Source organism: Seriola lalandi, unplaced genomic scaffold, assembly GCF_002814215.2.
Source record: "Seriola lalandi dorsalis isolate HSWRI2012SDOR001 ecotype SW California unplaced genomic scaffold, Sedor1 jcf7180002054580, whole genome shotgun sequence".
Lineage (NCBI taxonomy): Eukaryota > Metazoa > Chordata > Actinopteri > Carangiformes > Carangidae > Seriola > Seriola lalandi.
In genome coordinates this window covers 1007859-1020136 of record NW_019525133.1, presented here as the reverse complement: position 1 = coordinate 1020136, position 12278 = coordinate 1007859, and the positions used below count along the sequence as shown (strand labels likewise).

At 39.4% G+C, this 12278-nt stretch overlaps 1 protein-coding gene across 6 annotated transcripts in view; it reads right to left on the bottom strand.

Annotated features, from left to right (window-relative positions):
- The window catches only part of LOC111663781 (protein FAM13A-like), a 20297-nt gene extending 8019 nt beyond the window's left edge, over positions 1 to 12278 (bottom strand). For 2 of the 6 annotated variants that reach the window (XM_087177091.1, XM_087177088.1), the window contains exons 1-10: positions 12043 to 12278; positions 11237 to 11438; positions 10903 to 11124; positions 9870 to 10050; positions 7141 to 7303; positions 6532 to 6653; positions 2106 to 2333; positions 1750 to 1891; positions 1063 to 1160; positions 243 to 300 (exon numbers count right to left, since the gene is read on the bottom strand). In XM_087177091.1, coding sequence (XP_087033217.1) covers positions 243 to 300; positions 1063 to 1160; positions 1750 to 1891; positions 2106 to 2333; positions 6532 to 6653; positions 7141 to 7303; positions 9870 to 10050; positions 10903 to 11124; positions 11237 to 11438; positions 12043 to 12066 — 1440 coding nt within the window. In that variant the 5' untranslated portion in view covers positions 12067 to 12278. The remainder of the gene's footprint in view (positions 1 to 242; positions 301 to 1062; positions 1161 to 1749; positions 1892 to 2105; positions 2334 to 6531; positions 6654 to 7140; positions 7304 to 9869; positions 10051 to 10902; positions 11125 to 11236; positions 11439 to 12042) is intronic. The other 4 variants (XM_087177089.1, XM_023418102.2, XM_023418103.2 and 1 more) reach the window with 4 other exon arrangements.

The window sequence follows — 12278 nt, the reverse complement described above, 5'->3', positions numbered from 1 at the left end:
AGGGCGTTTTGTGTGTCTATTTTTAGCCATTGCTAAACAAAACCATCTATCATTACGGATATTGTAACCCCTTTGTATGCCTGGTGTCATTACTGAAAATCTGCTCAGCTATGCTACCAACTCTGTCTACAAACACTCAAACCTGACTATCACAGGATGATCCTCACTGACAAGAATTTAAGTAGTTGCTTGTGGAAATTATTTGAAGATGGAAACCATAGGCTTAACAAAGGTTTATTTACCTTCCATTCAGATGCTTTGATTTTGTCTTCTGTCTTGTACTCTGTGCAGCATAGTGGACTGAAAAATAAAATTCTGTCAACAGGCAAATACAATAAAATCACATTAAATGATAGTAAAATATAGTATTTTCCTTCTGGTAAAATCCCAGTCCATGTGACTCCAATACACATTGTGCTCTGCCAGTATTTATGATCAATAATGTATCAAATCTGCTCACAGGCAGGTCTGCCAGTGCTCTATGTAGCTTTCGGGCCAGACAGTCATCTGGCTCTGCCATTAAGGTTATTGCTTATTCATGTCTGACACTAATGAGGCATAACTGAGATGAACTGTCCTGCGGCTCTCTGGAGGCAAACAAAAAGTCAGCGGGCCACCATGCTAGGTCAACCTAATATAGCTAGCTGGTTGGTCTGCTCCACGTGAGCCCCTGTGGCAGTCAGTGTTATTTGGACTGGAATCATATCAAAACCATGACTGTGAGCAGCACACTGCTCTGATAACCTACTTCCCAACTGACTGCAGGGATGAGAGATGAGCTGAACTGAGAAACCAAGTACATGAGTGGAGGATGTCAAAAACAACTGTAACATCCAGAACGATCAGATAAAATTAAATCTGATACACTGTAACGGCTCCAAAATTACTACCACACCCCCTTTCACAGCAGCACATCTCTTTGATTTTTGTTATTTAAATGCTATATGACAAGAACTAAGAACAAATGTTTGCTGTTATGAAAGCAGTACAAAGCAGAAACAAAGGAGAAAAACACAACTGCAACAACATATTTGTAGTCTTAATGCGCAGCTTTCCTCTCACCTCTCTGCGTGCTGCCTCTGCATTTGGGTTTTTCTCTGTGATTCATTCGCCATGCAGCGGTCTGAAATAGATGATGTCTGCCCTGCATCTGTGGAAGCCTGAAAAACAATTTAATCCATGTCATAACACCTTCTTATGTGCTAAAAGATTTTCCACTTTAAAAATCATAAGTATAATTATAATTAGTATAATAACACTCTAGCAAATGTATCTTTCAGCATATGTGGGAGGAAGCAGCTGTCTGTACTGTATTGTATTAACCACATTTCTATACACTGTTGCTCATAAAGCTGGAATAAAATATTTTTTACCTCTTTCCATGAAATGATTGTGACAATGTGATTTACTTCATTTCACCTGGGTAATTGGGACACATAATGTAATCATTGCACCTGGTCAAAAGTGATTACTGATGCATTTAAATAGGAATAAACAGAGGATTGTGTCTGAAAACAAAATTGTTCCAACTTTATGGGCAACAGTGTAGATGTGGAGATAATTGTGAAAGACCATATAAATAGTTGTTTCTGAATGATATTCACAGCTAGAGATGTTAGTGCCTAAGGCCCAGTTTAATGGGCTCAACAAAGGTAGAGAAAAAGAAATAAAAATTTCACCTGAAAAGAAAAAAACAAGAATCAAAGAATATTAGAGCTAAAAAAATAAGAAAAAATCAATAATGCACACCATTAAGCAGACATCATTGATGGCTGAGGAAGGTGTACTTCTATCCCGTACCTCGTCTACTTCTGTCTCCTCTTTCTCCGTTGATATGGAGGTGAACGGTGTCATCTGTGAAAAGGTCCTGTTGCTGAAGAATAACATTGACCTTTAGAGGAGTTACACAATTCCAAAATGTTGTATCTATGAAAACTTATTGTACATTTGGGTTTTGAGAAAGGCAGATGGGAAGAATAAAGGGTCAAATGTTTCTTCTGAAAATGATGTGGGTAACATTTGTGACATTTGCTGCTGCCTAACATTTGAGGGGAAGATATCATCTGTGTGTGAGAAAAGAGAACACAAACAGGAAACACACTCACCCATGTGTGGTATACAACAATTCCAGTGGCTTCACTTGGACCTTTGGAGACGGTCCACTCTGGTGCAGATGCTGCTCTGGCCCTGGGTCAGTGGGGCAGGAGAGCAAACGGCCTGCCTTCGTACTTTCACCTTTCTCCTCCAAAACCTCCTGGTCTGAAATCAGTTTCTGAATGTCAGCACTGACGTCAGAGCTGGTTTCACAACCTTCGCACGCCAGTGTGTCAGGACTATGGAGAGACAGAGACACAGAGAGTGAGGCCTGGAGGAGAAGAGGAGAAAGGAAAATACACTTTCTAAGGGAATCCTTTATTAGTGTTTATAAGTTATTAATGACTTTCTAATAGTTAATAAATCACTCACTTTGGTTTTTTTTCTGTAGTTCAGTAATAACACATAAATAAGAACTACTATTCTGTGGTTACAAATGTTGATAACATCATTAATAGGGCTCTCACAATAATTCATGACACTTAAAATAAGTTGATAAATTGTTAATAAATGGATTTTGTTCCAGATGCTCAGTGGCCTTTCATCCAGAAGACTTTTGTTGAACCGTCCATTGTAGAGGTCTTCCTGAAGAACAATAGGGCTACGTAAAAACAATGTCAAATGTGACAAAGAAATGTCATACAGGAGGAGGATAATTACCAGGCAAAAAGATTTTTCACAAACTGCCAAGCTAAAGTTAATTTTTTATTCATGGTTCATTTCTGCTTTATAAAGCATTAGTAAAAGATTTATTGACTATTAATAAAATTCACAATACAACATGTTCAAATTTATAAACCCTTCATAAAGGGTGCCTAATGAGAAAGTGTTATCAAAAAGTTCAAAACAGCCAAAAGGAAGAGAGATGAGAGAGATTACAGTGAAAATGGAATGAGGTAGTAGGCTGGACATCAAGAATCGCAAGGAACTTTTGTTATGACAAAACAATACTGATAGATAGACTTGAAGACGGTGGGGAGAGAATAAAAATCCCAACTGAAGCAGCAGAATATAAAACAAATACTTTGCTGCCTCTACAGCAGGTAGTCTGGCAAACAAACATTCAGCAGGTCATGAATCAGCAGTGCTTAATCAAAAGGTTCACTACGACATGTCTCATGAAGCTCTAATGAGCTGCTCCCAGCAAAAACAAGCACCAACAATTTGCCGCGATGTGAACCAAAAACAGCCCAACAGTCACGTACTTGCTTAAAGTGGCGTATGACCCTAGAACTGTAACATACAGCATCAGAAACTAATGATTGTTGCTTAGGATATGAGTCAAAGAATGATCCGAGCAGACAGCAGGCAGCATTATCAACATTAAATACTTCTCTGCTTCAAGTTTCCCTTCCTCAAACATCCTTCATCTCAACAAACGCTGTCAAAAGTGGCAAAAACAAACTCTGATCATCAAATTCTAAGATGCACAAATTAGTCAAACCACACATTTCTTTGTTGGTAGATACCAGCATGCTAAGAATAGTTTTATGCATTATTGACCCCTGCTGCAAAGCAACTGCCTGCCTGGCATGAGCTCACTCACTTGTGGAGAACTGTAGACCCATGGTTGTTGTCACTGATGCTGAAGCAGATGAGACAAGAAAACATCCTTTCCTGAAACGCCTAAACTCACAGCAGTCTAACATACGAATTACATGTAACAGTGAACAGCTTGCTGCTTTAGAGGGACGGAGAAAGCCAAAGACATAAAGAGCACAGATGATAAGTACAAGATAGTCAACAACACAAGTGACACCCGGAGGCAGAGAGCTGACCCACCCCTTTCAATTACCCATGCCCACAGACAAACACACTACTACACGCAGGCACAGATATAAAGTCACATAGAGCAGCACATACTCATATTTGGGGTCAAGAATACCAGTTCTATATCTGTTATATAGGTGGAAGTAGGCCAGAGAGGAAGAGACAAGAAAGCACACACACAAATTGGTAAATAAATACAACGGTGCATGGAGCTACATACATTCACACTCAAACACATCAGTTTAAACTCTGACTGATATGCACAATCAGAGTTACTGCTGTGAAGTTCAACACTGAATTTAAAAAAAAAACAAGCCGACATAGACATTATTCATATGTTATCTACCAACAAATATATCAAATATATTTCTTGACCTACAAATCAAGACCTCATTATTTTAGGAATGTGTGAAATGACTGATATGAAAGGAACATTCATAAATGACTGACTGAAAAACCCTCTGTCTGTCTGTTGGAACTAAATCAACAATTTTGGAATATTATCTTGTGTAAATGGTAAGAGACAGAAAATTAAATCAAATCCTTTGCTGGTATAATTAGACTAGAATCAATATGGACTGTGACGTTAGTGGGAAGCATAGGGGTTCAGACATGGCCAGACGGAACAGCATGCAAACGGCAGACATTTTTAGAGAAAGCACAATAGCGACAGTGACAAATCCCAGGCTACAGACGTACAGAAGCAAATAACTGAAAAAGGTCCTAAAACATTTTGTAACAAAGGAACCATGAGAAATGTGGTTACTTGTTCTGGATGCTCTTGTCACAGTGTGTGTAAATAAATAAATAAATAAATAAACTGCACTTTTATACGCCAATATGTACTGTAGTTATTTAATCTGGACCCCTCAGTTGGAATGCTGTAGCATCTTCTGCCTATTAAACAGATGAGAGTGAGAAGCTGTTAGATGAAAAATTATTGATATTTGTTTGCCCTAAGAGTGCTAAAAAACAAACACATAGAGGCGGTGAGTACATGCAAACCTGGCTTGGCACTCTTCCTCAGCAGGTGTGACAGATTTTTACAGCTTAGAATCTAATATCTGTAAGTGGTGTGTCCACATTTTACACAGATGAACCTTTTCTTTCTCTCGGCTACATGGAGATATTGCCTCAGTGTCTGGTTTTAATAAACAGGGTGAGGGCAAACTGATGGACGAAAACAGTCATCTGGCAGGTGGGTCCCTTCACCGAGTGTCATGCATCAATGTGAGCTGTGGAAATAAATAGAGGGCTGTGTCTGCTGGTGTGCTGCTATGCAGAAACCTGGACAGCCACCAACCCTCTCCCATGTCAGCTGGGAAAGACACACACACACACACACACACATACACACACACACACACACTACACATTTCATTCCACCTGTTGGACTGGTACAACTTCATCTACTGATGATTCCTCTTTAAACTGACACGTGACAGTAGGTTAATTATGGGCTGGCCAGTCTGACATCTGTCTGCCAGGCTGCTGCCTTTGAATATTTCTGTGACCTTCATATCTCATTTTACCTTCAGTCCGCAACAAAAAATCTTTTTCATCACAAAGTAAACAGAACCACAGCACTTGTCTGCTTAAAATCACAACAAGAAAATGTTTTTGTCTCCATTGGCGTCGAGCAGAACTCCCTTCAACACACAAACACAAATGAAGATACCAGACAAACACCTCTATTCACACACATGGCTGACAGCCACAAAATTAGTCAGTAAGTGCACGTGAATGCCATGTCGCATGCTGCCTGAGGGCAAAAAAAACATAAAGCATATAAAAGTAACGATTTAAAAATAGAAAATGGCACAGTAGCATTTACGTTCTGAGTGGGAAAATGTCCCCACAAGCATGTGGTTTTTAGTATGTTGATTCTGTCTGTAGGACCAATTCGTCATTGTTTCTACTTCTCTGGTCCTTCCAGCAGCAAAAGAGTGATGCTATTTTTACTTGCCATTAGAATGAAAGGACAGTGAGCTGTACAAGCAACAGAACCTTTTCCTGTCGACTACAGATACTGGGTGTCACAGCTTGTGTAGACATGTGTTGATCTCTAGCCAACAGAGTGTTGCTACCTGCCCTAAAGGTAACAATTTTTTTTGCAACTTGTCAGCCTTAGGCTATTAAATGAATGAATGAATAACTGACCTGTAGTCTCATTTTGTAACATCTCATTAAGCTTGTCTGAACCATTGAACTTTAACTTCAGTTGTTTAAGTTTGAAGGATCACACATATGTTCTACTGATTGTTCATGTGCTTTCTAGTAAGCTTGAGGTCGTGAGACAACAAGAAATACCCAAAGAACTGAAATATTTCACAAGCCAGACAGAGGGGTCATGTCAAAAACAGAAGTGGTGTCCTTTGATTAGGTTTTCCCTTCCTTCTGGAGGATCATCTCATAAAATGTGTAACACTAATGAAAAGCTCTAGTTTCCAGAGAATAAGTGGGACTGTCTGACACTGACAAAACAAAACTACAGTTTGATACAACCATCAACCTGATAACTGACTAAACAATGCTAAATATACAGTGAAATGCTACAGGAAAAAAGCAAAGGCCATAATTATTCCCCCAGGAAAAGATACAATACATAAAGGGAGCGCTATCTATCTTACGCAGTTACAGTTACTGCTGCTAAGGTAATAACAGTACCTGTTGAGTTGAGACTGCATCCGTATTGTTTGGTTAACAGCACTGGTCACTGAGGCTGAGGTGGCCTCTCCCTCCAACCTCTCCATGCTACTCTGTTCGGAGTGACAGCTGCTGGGACGGATCTAGCAAGAAAAACAGGAGTGAACAAAAACAGACCACAACAGAGAGACAATAAAACTTCAAAGGAATTTTGCATTATCTGCATTTACTATACACAGGGTTTCTGCTGTGTTCCCCAAATTAAATTTTGGCCTTTTACAATCTTTTTCATACTACACACAAATTTGACATCGTTTGACATCTAATTCATCAATTAGGCCTAATAATTTATAAAGAGTATGAATATATTGACAATCCCTCCCACCTTCTTTTTCAAGGCAACTGGAAGACATCACAACCTTCAGATAACCTGTATATAATACGTGAGTTCAAAGATTGGCATATCTGTGGCCCACAGATAAAATTGTTCTATTTTTTGGTAATTGCTGTGATTCCTTACTGCAATATTGATGTAATCAAAATGTGCATATAGACAGACCATGAAATTGAATTAATGACATAACAATTGTTGAAGGGAATTTTAAAAAAAATTATACATGTATGGTTCACCTCAAAGTGTGAAAGAGCAGAGAGAGTAGGAGGAGGGGGTGAGGAGGAGGCCAGTGTGTTCTCTGCTGGGATTGGAAGGAGAACTTTCTGATGCAGGAGAAGATGGAGCAACAGGCCATTACACATAGTCTGCTCTTCTAGCATCATGGGTCCTGCAGGAACACTGCATAAAGAAGAGATGGGACAAAAATAACACAATCTCACATGCACAATGTACCATGTATTCAAAATCGGCCTCTGTCAAGTACTGCAACAACCATAATGGAAAATGGTTCCATCTAGTGGAAGGAGGCATATAAAGCATTGAACGAAGATACTGGTCAGACTGTGCATGGTGAATTAAAATCACACTTAGGAAAATAAATCTTCCCATAACAAACAAAACTAACAGCCAAAAGTGACAAAAATAAACAGACAGGCAGTAAAAGCTTTTATAGCTTTTTAAAGCTACATTGAAAACTTCTAAGAGATATGTGGAGTTTCTGGTTACAACATTCACAATACAATAGTAAGTGCCAACTCAGACCCAAATCTTACATGTTAACCTGGAAGCAGTTATTTGTCAAGTTAGTATGTGGTAGTATGTTTTGTTGTTGTTGTTGTTGACATCACCCATTCTGGGTTTTATTTAGAGCTTATCCAATGTATACATGGTAGGTAACCCTAAGCCATACACCCAGCCAAGAGAATGTGAAAAATCTGAGTATTAATAGATGTGTGTTTATGTGGCAGGCAAGTCAATTGGAATGGGCAGCCTGTCACATGGATTACATAACAGACACATACAGTGGCGGTTTAGAAATAGGCTTAGATGACAAATATGTAAAGGGGGGGGGGGGGGGGGGGGGGGGCATTGCTTAAGAACTTGTCACACATGCTGCATGGGAAGAGCATGTGCTACAATGTTTGTCAACCGTTGAAAAGGGAGTTGCTAAGCATATTTTAGAGATAATGGCAGTAAACAATAAATTCCAATCTGGCTTTAGAAAAAAGCACAGTACAGAAACAGCCCTACTCAGAGTAAGAAATAACATCCTAATGAGTGCAGACACTGGTTATCTCACTATCTTAATTTTGCTGGACCTGAGTGCAGCCTTAAATAAAGTTGAACATATGATTCTGCTCTGGGTGGGAACTTGGGGTTAAGCTCTTCAACTGCTTTCATATGCTCGTCATACGGGTTCCTACAAGGCTCAGTCTTTAGCCCTATTTTGTGCAGTTTGTATCTGTATCTTAACCCCCTATTCTGCACCTATACTCCTCAGATCTAAGAATTACATGTTGTTAAAAGTTTCATGGTCCAAGCTTAAAGTAAAAGGGAACCATGCTTTTACTGTCTTAGCACTGTGGAACAAGTCAATGCTTCAGTTTAAAAAGCTTTTAAAAACTGTACAGACTTGTACACACTAGCATTTGGATATTTTTTAGGGTCTTTTCCTTTATTCCTTTCTTTTTATTTATTGTTGTTCTCCCTGTTTTTATGTATGATGTTCTTTTAAATTTTTGTTTTATTTCTCTTTTCTTCCTATCTTTGCCCCTACAGTCTATTGTATGGTACTATCCTACTGTACTTTTGTGAAGCACTTGTAACTTTGGTTTTGAAAGGTGCTATAGAAATAAAGCTTATTATTATTATTATTATCATTATCATCATCATCATCAATATTAAATAGTAGCTTTGTTCAACTGAATATTTTTTGCAGCATGTTCTCTCATTCATTCTATAATCATTTTCATTTAAACAATTATACCCTTCCTCTCTTCCTCTGTTGTTGTTGCAGGACTTCCTCCAACTCTCTGAAGTTACCACAACCCAAACCCACCCCCAACTTTTTCCAAGCCTCTGATGCCAACTCCACACCCCCTGACGAACTCTTCTTCCTCTGGCTATAATCATCTGACATTTTCCCCACATATGCAGAACAGCGTGACTAACACCACATTTCACTGACATGCCATTAACTTTCAGAAGAAAACAAGACTGACATACAAAAGATGAGACTGGGAGATCAAGGGATGGGAGAACAGTGAAAGGGTGTTGAATCAATAAAATAAGTCTTTTCCACAATGGCAGAAACTCAAACAACACAAATCTAAATGGTAGTGTGTCCCCCTAGGGAGAATATATTTGTTTACAGAGAAAGCAGAGTTCTATAAACAGGAGATGAGAAGCAACTGACAAAATCCTGATGGCCTCTGTAATATCTGTCTGTCTTTCTGTGTGTCATGTTCTGTTATCAATCATAATCCACGCCCATTTCCTTGAAGGAACAAACCCAACTCCACCCAAACTTAGTAGTGCAGCTTTGGAAAAATGGAGCTGACACATAACAACTGGGGCTGATGAATTGGGCCAGACATTTAGAAGGTTGCTTTCATAACAAACAGACAAAGTATTTTTTCTACATCTGGATCTGACAAACACAAACTTGAAGAGAGACCATAACCATTCACTTCACCATCTGCACGCTCATGTGTTGAACTCCAGATTACTCTTGACCAAACTTTTAGAGAAATCTCTCCAGCTGTATCTCTTTTCAAAACTAAGTGTGGAAACCAAAGTTTTACAATGTATATACAGGGGAACTCTTTTTTTGACAAGTCACTAAATGTTTGTTCAAGGTTAATGTCAGAGTGTACCCAGACTGCACTTATTTGATTGGAGGAACCATTCGTCCTAGTACTGGACTGGCGAGGATTTGAATGAGGCATTAACAACAGCAACTTACTGGAATATACAAGGCCCAAAGATGGTTGCCAGATTTTCCACAGGCATGTGATTTGACTGGCTGTGAGCGGCCACTCTGGACAAAAAGTGGATGAGGTAAGACAAAATAATGAGGTTGTCAGCAGGGAGGTGGTGAAGAATTTCTCTTAGAGACTGGTTCATCTCTGTGTCAACTGTATATCCTGAAAATAAGCAAAAACATCAAAACAATATTTATTAACATACACTCCAGTCACTAGAGTCTTTGGTATTTAGGAATATACAGCATATAATCTAATATATATTGCATTAGTTGGTATGTTTGATTACTGGACACATCACATTTTGACATTAAATATAGCATGAAATCTAAGAATATAATAACAACCTTATAAAAGAGGACCAAACCGCCCCATTATAATCAACTATAATACACACAAAAAACATACGATTTGAGTTCCAATTAAGTAATTAACTTATCAGTACTAGTTGCATTTTATTGAGTAAATAATTACCTGGTTACTCAAATCAAAATCATTAGATGAAGTTATATTTGAAGCCCTTGCTGTGTCTATTGTTACTGTACTACATTGAGCACAGGTGACTGAGATTTATACTCAGGAATGCACAAGACACTGTAGACCTCTCAGCTGATTCCCCTTAGCTTGGGTCAACACTATTAAAATTACCCAATGACTCCCTTGTAGCTTATACTGTAGTCTATATGAATGTGTTATTCTTTGGGACATGCTCACTTCCCTTGTCTTTTCCCACATACAGGCTAGAATGCAAGATTATTACTGCTGAATCAGTAAGGGATTCAGCCACTTGCTAAGGGACACTTCAGTCAGGCAGATGCTTGCCAACAACAGGCCTAGACTGACAGCTTCCCTACAATGCTAATCTCCTGTCTCAGCAGTTTAATGCTTGTACTATAGCTTTCAAATTGATGGAGCTCAGAATTGACATACTCAAATCTAAATAACACCAATAACCGCATTTAATTATGCATACAATTATACTCTACTATAAAGTCCAGTAGCATTTCCAAGTACCTTTCCTAGTACCCATGAGACTCAGAACCAGCTGTTTGCGCCGGGGTTCTGGAACTATGGGGGTGGGCAGCTCCCGTAGGAAGAGTTTGAGGAGCGAAGCCACAGTGGGGACATCTCCCTCAAGCTCCAGGTCCACCCTCTCTCCACTGTCCCACTGCTGTCTCAACTGCCTGGTCCGCGCAACTGAGCTACATAGACGGAACAGACCTCTGTGGTGCATTCCTATTGTTTTGCATCGGGAAAGCGAGTGAAAGAAAGAGGGAAGGAATTCAGACGGTAGATGTGTAGGATACAAATGAATGAAAAAACAGCAAAAAGGCTGTGCCTCCATTACCATTCTTATCCAGGAACTCCACCATGTCTCTTAACACAAGGGGTATTCCACAGACCATCTGTCCTTCCTCTCTCAGTATTTCCAAGGCGACACCAAACACACACCTGGCGGCCAATTCAGGCTCTGAAACCAGGGTGGGAGCGATGAGCTCTGGGCTGACCTTCGCGCTGGGCTTCAGGATTCTCACTGAAGACGGGTCGTTCTGCATCGAAAGAGGGCATGCAGCCGATGACTCAAATACAGAAATCAAATGTTTAAAAAAAAAAAGCGGATGCCTGTCATGTCAAACCCTCCTTCATGTGATCTAGAGGTGCCCACTTGCTTGAGGATCTTTGACAAGGACCTCAATGATTCATGTTATGATGCGAAGACGTTAGCTGCTTTCAAAATATACAGTCAGTCAGGACACAGTTAATGGCATATTTCTCGAGAAAGCGACATGAAATTTAATGTACATTTAACAAGTAAAGACAACAACATATAGCTAACGTTAACTAAGATATACTGTTCAACCAACTTTTCAAATACTGTTCAACCAACAGTTGTCTTTTTTGTGTAGATAGATAGATAGATAGATAGATAGATAGATAGATAGATAGATAGATAGATAGATAGATAGATAGATAGATAGATAGATAGATAGATAGATAGATAGATAGATAGATAGATAGATAGATAGATACTTTATTTATCCATTGGAGCTACTTGATAAAACAGTGAGCGAGGTGCTCTGCCTCTCGCGATATTAGCAGCTAAACACAGAAGAATGTATTAAGATAGTAACGGCTACCCGAAGCTAAACTTACACAGAGCGATACTGATGCTCCCATTTTTCAGCTCACCGGACCGGGACAGCTCTCCATTTTTCACTCGTAAACGTGTTTTCCCTCCTCGACATGTTGCTCCCCTCTCTGAAACTATCAGGAAGTCCGACGCAAGAGGAATAATTACTTCGATGGTCCTAACATCCCAACTTTAGGCTTGCAATAAGTGGAAATACCGTTGTCAAAATGGAGCAGCGTTAGCATACCTCTCACCCTAA